This window comes from Nothobranchius furzeri, chromosome 2 (genome assembly GCF_043380555.1).
Source record: "Nothobranchius furzeri strain GRZ-AD chromosome 2, NfurGRZ-RIMD1, whole genome shotgun sequence".
Lineage (NCBI taxonomy): Eukaryota > Metazoa > Chordata > Actinopteri > Cyprinodontiformes > Nothobranchiidae > Nothobranchius > Nothobranchius furzeri.
In genome coordinates, this window is record NC_091742.1 from 72,400,302 (window position 1) to 72,407,787 (window position 7,486).

A 7,486-nucleotide genomic window follows, 5' to 3' on the forward strand; every position below is an offset into this window, starting at 1 on the left:
TCAATCTTATTCAAAGTATGAAGTAATGTGTTTGTACCCTGGAGTCCGTGGTAAAGTGATGACTCTCAAAGTTTTCACTGCACAAGCGGGAGTGTGAATTGGGAGTCCAGCACTCTCTTAAGCCCTTTTCAGACAGACATTCTGGAACATTTGTGGACAATTCAATCCGGTTTTTAACCGGAACTGTGTTTTCAGACACACCACTTTTGTACCGGAACTTGTCCTTTCGGCTGCGTTCACACAGCAGGGAAAAGTTCCAGATGTCTGACGGCGGCGGGGGGTGGGGGGGGGGGGGATCGGACTTATGTTAAGAAGAAGAAGAAGAAAATATCATTTCTATAGCGCCTCTAAAGATAAAAATCACGAGGCGCTTAAGCATAATTCTGCCCACACGAAGACGCATAAGAGACCTGGATCATGAAGCTCAATGGTTAAAGGAATCACTGAAGCGGTGTGAAGCGCTCCGTCGCGCGTCTAGGCGGTACCGTAGGAGGCGAGCTTCCGTGGTTCGCCGCATGCTACAGCATAGACTGTACATACTGGACAAAGGGATTCCATTGCCTACAATTACACGTTTGTTGTCTATAATGGGAGGTGGCCACCACCGCCATTTTGACCGTGTCACAGGTTCCGTCCAGCCCAGACAATTCCATAAAAGGGGAGAGAGGAGGAGCTGAGGGTGGGGCTGTAAGGCTGGGCTCGAGTGACGACACCCGTGCGAACTAGCTACGAGCTAACCTGAAGCTAACCCTGGCTAACCCAAAGCTAACGCGGAGGTGGGAACCGAGCTAACGGATGTAGCCACCTAGCTTCAACCCAACCGGAGCTAACTGGAACACCCATCGACCTGAACCTCACACGGAGTTTAGGTGGAGGTTTTCGGCGCCTGTTAGTGACAAGTACCTGGATTTAAAAAGTATTGAATCGGTAAGTTTATAATTTATTTCCGTAATGCAAACATTTTGCTGTGAGCAAGTTTTCAGTACCGTATCTTCCGAGCTATCGCTCCTGAGTCGCACCAGCCATTAAATGTATAATGAAGAAGAGAAAATATATTTAAGTCGTATTTTGGGGGGACATTTTATTATCTTTCTTACAAAATCTGAGACCAAGCGTTTCACATTGCAACACAAGCACCGGTAACCATAACAGAATGAACAACAGCCAGCAGAGGAGAGGATGGCAGTGTTTCAAACACTCCCGGCCGGAGAGGAGAGCTCATTCCTGGGCTGGAGCCGGCCCTCAGCACCCCGCCACAGGCTCTAACAGATGCTGGCGGTGTTTGAAACCCTCCCAGCGGGACAGGGGAACTCATTCTTGGGCGGGTCGGAGTCGGCCCGCAGCAGCGCGGTGTAGCCTACATATTTTGTTATATAAGTCGCTCCGGAGTATAAGTAGCAGGACCAGCCAGAATATGTAAAAAAGTGCGAGTTATAGTCCGGAAAATATGGCAGTTATTAGTATTCGAGCTAAATATGCAGCCTAAATACATTTCATATATTTCCAAAATGTGATACTTGTTTGTATCTTGTACAGCCAACTAGTCTTTATTCTGGATTTAGTACAATTTACCAAAAGTAAAGAGACATTCTACAGATGAAGTAAGCACAAGATAACTTACTGGAAGACACGGGATTATCATGAGAACCAGAACAAGAGAGCCTGATAACAGTCATGTGAAAATAACAGTTAAAAAGTATGTATGTATAATAGAAATAAAAATATATTAGAATTAGTGTAACTCACTGTGATCCAAACAATAAATCAGCCATAGCTGATTAGTAAATATGACATGAGGTCTTGGAGTTTTTAATTTTCATTTTTTTTCTTAGATCTGTTTAAATGTCACCATGGCAGCCTGTGTGTCTCCAACGTTGGCTACACAAAGCATCAAGTGTAAGTTCCACAAACCTGTCTCACCACTTCATGTATGGTTTTGTACTTTAAACAATTATGACAAACCTGTTATTTTTTCTCCATAGCCATTTGGATCATTGGAGACAGCTGAGTGAGGCGTGGTGCCCAGAGAGCTGCAGAGACAACCTTGGCCTCCCTGACGTCTGTGTCTCCTGGTTCGGTTGGGGCGGACCATCGACATACATACATGTGCCGACACTGTAGTGTTAAAAATAAATGTTTTTGCTCAATTACTGGAATTTCTTTGGTTAAGACAAAAGTGAGGAATAATCATTTACAAGTTATTTGTACAACAGGCCCATTTTAAATCCCAACAGTTTCTTAGCAGACAATAGAAATGTGTTCTTTACTAACTTTACTTGGTTTAAAAATCTTACTAAAATAGTGCCGTATTGCAAAACCCAATCATACTTGTTATGTAAACATTAGCTTTGTAGATATTTTTTACAGATATATATTTGTGTGTAACAAATCCAAACTTAAATAATTTGTCATTCTTTATTGAAAAACAACAAAATACAGTTATACAGAAGTGTGGGAAAATGATGTGAAAGTATTGCTCTTTAAATGTAATCCTATTTATCTTTAAGAAGAAAAACTCTAAAAATATCCTGTACAGCATCATGACAGAAGAATGGTGGTCTGTCTGTCAGAATGTGCTGAACAGATTTGCTCTTTGAAGAGGAGTGTCATGTTTGGAGGAAGGTACTTAACCCAAGACATGCAGAATACAACACTGACCAAAAACTGGTGAAAAAAATGATTTATTTATAAGGAGGAACTTAAGGTGCACAGATAAGTCTGTGGTTGGAACTGCAACAACAGCTCAGCGTCTGGAGGAGGGAGAACACAGGTGAGCATAGGTTCTGGTTTCAAAATCCATTGTAGGCAGGCAGAGGTGTTCAGCAGAACTTACTGTGGTGGGTGTATGTGTTGGCTGGAGGAGGGAGAGGTAGAGAGCCGGGGGAAGCGCAGGAGAGGGAGCAGAGGTGGAGAGAAGCGGGGCGTCCTGGTGGATGGGGCACTGGGTGAGATGAGAGGTGGGTTATGGAGGGTGGTGATAAGGTCCGTGTGTTGAATATCCAAATCCTGGAGTAGAGGTCAGTATCCAATGAGGTCGACAGGAATCCTGAAGAATGGTAAATCCAATATAAGAGCAAAAACACTACGAAATAACATTAATCCTAGGAACACTAGAGGTAACACGAGTGGCTGGTTACTACCAAAACTGAGGCAATCTTCTGGCGTCAAATTGTGTCCTCCATCTACCTTAAATAGGAAAGCACCCCGCTGATTGCTGATCAGGAACGGCTGGGGTGGAGTCACCAGAACCATGAAGAACGTGTCTCCAGAGACAACCCGGGTCCTGGTACCGATCAGGAAGCGGACCTTATCACCCAGAGCTGCCAGGTCACGCTCAAAGCCTTCATGTTCACGCTGCAGAGCCTGAACGCTGGCCAGGTCGTGGCCGTAGTTGTCTGAGTTCAGGGCCTGGTTCTTCTCCTCGATCCACTCTTTGGTCTCATCAGCGTCTCTGAGAAGACATCAGAACTCCGTCTGAGTGTGGGTCCAAACTCTACTGACCCGTAAGCGGCGCATAAGTGTGCGGGGTACCTGTGGAAGCGCTGCACCTCATGGGCGCTGCCCAGCATGTTGCTCCGGTCTTCAGCCAGCTGTTGCAGCGAGCGCCAGCGGTTGTTCAGCTCCTGGAGAGAAACCAAACCCAGTGAGATGAAGGTGGACGCCAGCGGGCTGGACGCCGGACGAGGAAACCTGGAGACGGATCGCTCAGACAGGAAGGGAAGAGCTTCCTCTTACCTTGATGGAATTAAAGTTAGCCGTCGTCTGAACGCCAAACCGTACGGTCTGAGGTCAAAGGTCACAGGAAACACACACCAGTCAGCAGTCATACAGATGCATAAAGATAACTGTAGCCATGGCAACCAGCTGACATGTCCCCACTTTCACCAGCACCTGGTGCCTGCCGGGTCACCTGAATTCCTGTGTGATGTCAGCACGGTCGGCCGTGACTGCGGCCATCAGAGGTGACCTCTGATCAGCTGAATGAACTCACCTTCTAGGGTGACGCCGTGTTACCCCGGGTTTCCACGGGAGCCGTCAGCAGCACGTTACTGCAGCAGCACGTCTTGCTCGCGTAAGCTGCTGCTTGGCCCTTCCCACGAGACGCGAAGAAGCAGGGGAGCAGCTGTCACCGACCGAGCACGAAGTCACACGAGTGACTTCGTCAGTAAACACAACAACAAGCAGGAGAAAACTACAACATGGTTTGTGTTTTATGTTCTGTCCGTTTTATAATCGCCAATACGGACCTGAAAAACAAAGGAGACCGCTAGCTAGGTGATAACTTCTCACGGGGCCGCAGTTAGTAACCTTTTTTAAAAGTAAAGCAACCGGAAGGCAGTACGTTCTTTATTCTGAAAATCTCGGTAGCTTCTCTCCATTTCCGCGTCCGATTTCCTGTCTTTCCTTCCCCAAAAATGTCGAACTTGACCCGTTTCAGAGGCGTCGCGCGTAGAAAATAGAACCGGCGCGTAAAGGCCGTGACATGCTGCTCCTGAGACGCGGCCGACTCGCGCTGCTGACGGCTCCAGTGGAAAAGGTTCTGTTGACCACAGCGGTTCCTATCAGCAGCTATGACGTGCTGCTGCAGTAACGTGCTGCTGACGGCTCCCGTGGAAAGCCGGGGTTAGAGTCGGCTTCATCCTGTAAACAAACAAATGAGTGGTAACAAAAACACCACGTCTGGTTCTGGTGGAGGCGGAGGACAACACGCACCTTTCCAGGAGCAGAACCCAGATGTTCTTGTTGCTACAAACAGAGACGAGCAGAGTTAACAAACCAGGAAGTGAGAGGGACCAGCTGCTGCAGACAGGTGACGCTCACCTGAGCCTGAACCATAGGAGCCTCCTCAGCCATCAGACCTTCTGACTCCAGTTCAGATGCCACCTTGTTGATGTCCCTCAGGCGGGACTCGTTGGCCTTCAGGTCCTGCAGGACAAAAGCACCTGCTGATTATCACCTGAGCTGATCTGACAGCTGCTGCTGGAAGACGGAGAGGAGGAAAAGTCCGACCTTCTGGAAGTCGTCAAACTTCTTCTGCAAGACCTCGACCTGCTCCAGGTCCGACCCGTCTCTCCATCCTCATTCAGCTAAAGACGCGAGTTCAAGTAAAACAGCCTAAAGTCACACAAACACAAAGCAGGTGTGGAGATGTTCACTTGTCCCAACGTCCATGAAGCTCCCACAGTTTAGTCTTCACTTCCTCACCAGCGAAGTGACCTGGACCCAAACAAAGTGAGCCAGAACCTGCAGACACCTCAGAAACATGTCAGGACCAGACCTGCTCTACCTTCCTCCACTATGGTCTCTCCTTTCTGGGTGACAGCCTTGATGCGAGGTTCATGACCTGTGATCTCAGCCTGCAGAGCCTGGTGCTTCTTCAGCAGGTTCTGGACACCAATCGGGTCCTTCCTTGAGGACACATGTTAGAGTTCAGCATTATGCAGTAGACAGACCAGTTTAACCTAGGGGTTTCTTTCTTCTACAGTCTGCTCTTTAACTGTATCATTTCCTGCTATTTCAGCTGTTAACTTTATTTTTTCTGTAAGTGTTTTTCTCCCCAGAAGAAGCTACAACGATGTTCTGCTGAGCTGTGGTGGCCTCATGGAGGGGGCCATCATCTAGCACACTGCTGCTAACCACTTAATCATTTTCCCTCTCCTGATAATAACATTTTACTTTCTTTGATGTTGGATGTACTACTGCTAGTTTACCCGTTTAATTATAGATTCACTAGGATAAATACAATAAAGTTTATCTCTCGCCAAATAGAATTTTTACTAAGAAATCACAATGTAACGTGTGTGTGTGTGTGTGTGTGTGTGTGTGTGTGTGTAAAAGCCATGTGTAGTGTTTATTTATAAAGCATATGTTGTTGGATTTTATCCAGAATCCAGACTTTGAAAATATATAGTTTAATTACAGTTTGATTTATTTGACATCTGTATAATGTTTATTATTTTGTTTTTTCCCCCTAAATACCTAACGTTTGAGTTTAACATGAATATCAGTCATTTATCCCAATACATGAAGTTACACATTTTAAATTTTCATAGGGGAAGACTGCAGGAGGGAGCAGTAAAATACAGGGGGTCCCCTGCAAAAACTAACTTTACCAGTCTGATTAAACTTGCTGGTGTTCCAGCTGCTTCTTCGGTAAACAGCGCCAACAAAAACAAAGAAACTTGGGATCTTGTTGGCGTGGCGGTGGAATTTAAGGGAAACGCTGTATGCCCTATAGACTTCTCAACGAGCTGCAGTATTTCTCCGGTCAGATCTGTCTCCGAGTTCCACGAGCGGTCAGCCCGCAGCAGCGAGGCGCCGCATCGGTCAGCCTGCCCGGCCTGACCGCTGGGGATTACCGGATGAAAGAATGGAGCACAGAAGTGTCCCCCCAAGCGGCGCGCCCCGTCATATTTCAACCCATTTTTATCTTAAATGCACTGGGTTTTACCCTATTACCCATCTAAATATGCCCTATTAATTATTTTACCGTATTTTACATTTAAATTTCATGGTTAAACAGTACATGCTACATGTTAAACTGATAGTTAGCTAGCTACTTCGGTAAACTCAGCTAGTTTAAAGGCAGCAGTGACATAAAATACAAATATAGATTTTAACTTACCGAAAAAAATGAAGTGGAGAATCCTTGGACGCTCTATTAGTGCAATTAATACCACAGCAAGTCATTTTGTCCAACAATTGCACAAATAATATCCAAAACAGAATTCACAAGCACAGAGACTCAAAATCCCGACACAGTTTCCAGGAGAGACCGAGGCTGTACTGAGGCCTTTCCACGGAGCTAGCTATGTGGTCACGTGGGTCTGAGGCGGCGGTCACGTGTGTCGGATGCTCATTAATTATACAGAATTTTAGGCTTTCAATACACTTAAACAGAAGAGTGAGAAAAAAATTCACCCCCCTCAGAGTTGTCATGAGTATAAACTAGATAATTTAGACAAAAAACCATTTTTTGAACCAGGCTGTAAACATGTTTATTTCTGCTGTGAAAATGGCATTTTTAACATGGGAGTCAATGAGGATTTGCTCGCTTCTGGTACCAGCCCCCAGCGGATGAGGGTGGAACTGCAATTTTTCTTACTTCCGGGTTGGGACCATTTTCTGAGCGGCATTGTGGGGGCTTGTGCTACAGCAGCGGGCTATCTAGGTGCGCACAGTGTCTCCCGGTCCCCTCCTCCTCCCCCTCCCTCTTGTCCGGAACTTTACCTCACCAATCTGAAGCAGCCACCCTGTCCGTAACAAGTCCGGACCTGTTACTAGGGGCTTCGTCCGGATAAATTCCGGAACACGTTATCCGGATGTTTGTATTCAGACAGAAAGGTCTTACGGACAGAATCCGGAACATTTCCGTTTTTCATGGCCTGTCTGAAGGGGGCTTTAAAGGTCAAGCCTCTCTGGATCACCTAGAGGAAAACTTCATACAAAGAACTACTTAAGCATATGGGTTTAAAATACTTAATAG

The 7,486-nt window shown here is 46.2% G+C and overlaps 1 protein-coding gene and 1 long non-coding RNA gene across 5 annotated transcripts; one reads left to right on the forward strand and one right to left on the reverse strand.

Moving 5' to 3' along the window:
• Positions 1-296: 296 nt before the first annotated feature.
• Positions 297-2,376, forward strand: LOC139065602 (uncharacterized). Its single transcript, XR_011518582.1, has 3 exons — positions 297-927; positions 1,833-1,896; positions 1,983-2,376. It is a non-coding gene; the product is annotated as an uncharacterized lncRNA (long non-coding RNA).
• Positions 2,377-2,401: 25 nt separating this feature from the next.
• LOC139065334 (uncharacterized) lies at positions 2,402-7,140 on the reverse strand. 4 transcript variants are annotated; one of them, XM_070547903.1, is made up of 11 exons: positions 6,626-7,140; positions 5,288-5,409; positions 5,206-5,217; positions 5,011-5,115; positions 4,822-4,926; positions 4,714-4,746; positions 3,736-3,783; positions 3,532-3,623; positions 3,141-3,451; positions 2,834-3,046; positions 2,402-2,750 (listed from the first exon to the last, which is right to left on the reverse strand). In XM_070547903.1, the coding sequence occupies exons 5-11, from the start codon at positions 4,852-4,854 to the stop codon at positions 2,686-2,688; spliced, it is 795 nt and encodes a 264-aa protein (XP_070404004.1). In that variant the 5' UTR covers positions 4,855-4,926; positions 5,011-5,115; positions 5,206-5,217; positions 5,288-5,409; positions 6,626-7,140; the 3' UTR covers positions 2,402-2,685. The 4 variants fall into 4 exon arrangements, 3 of the variants coding, with proteins under 3 accessions (XP_070404004.1, XP_070404005.1, XP_070404003.1); XM_070547904.1 differs by lacking the exon at positions 5,206-5,217; XM_070547902.1 differs by having other exon boundaries at positions 5,011-5,217.
• Between the last annotated feature and the right edge of the window lie 346 nt (positions 7,141-7,486).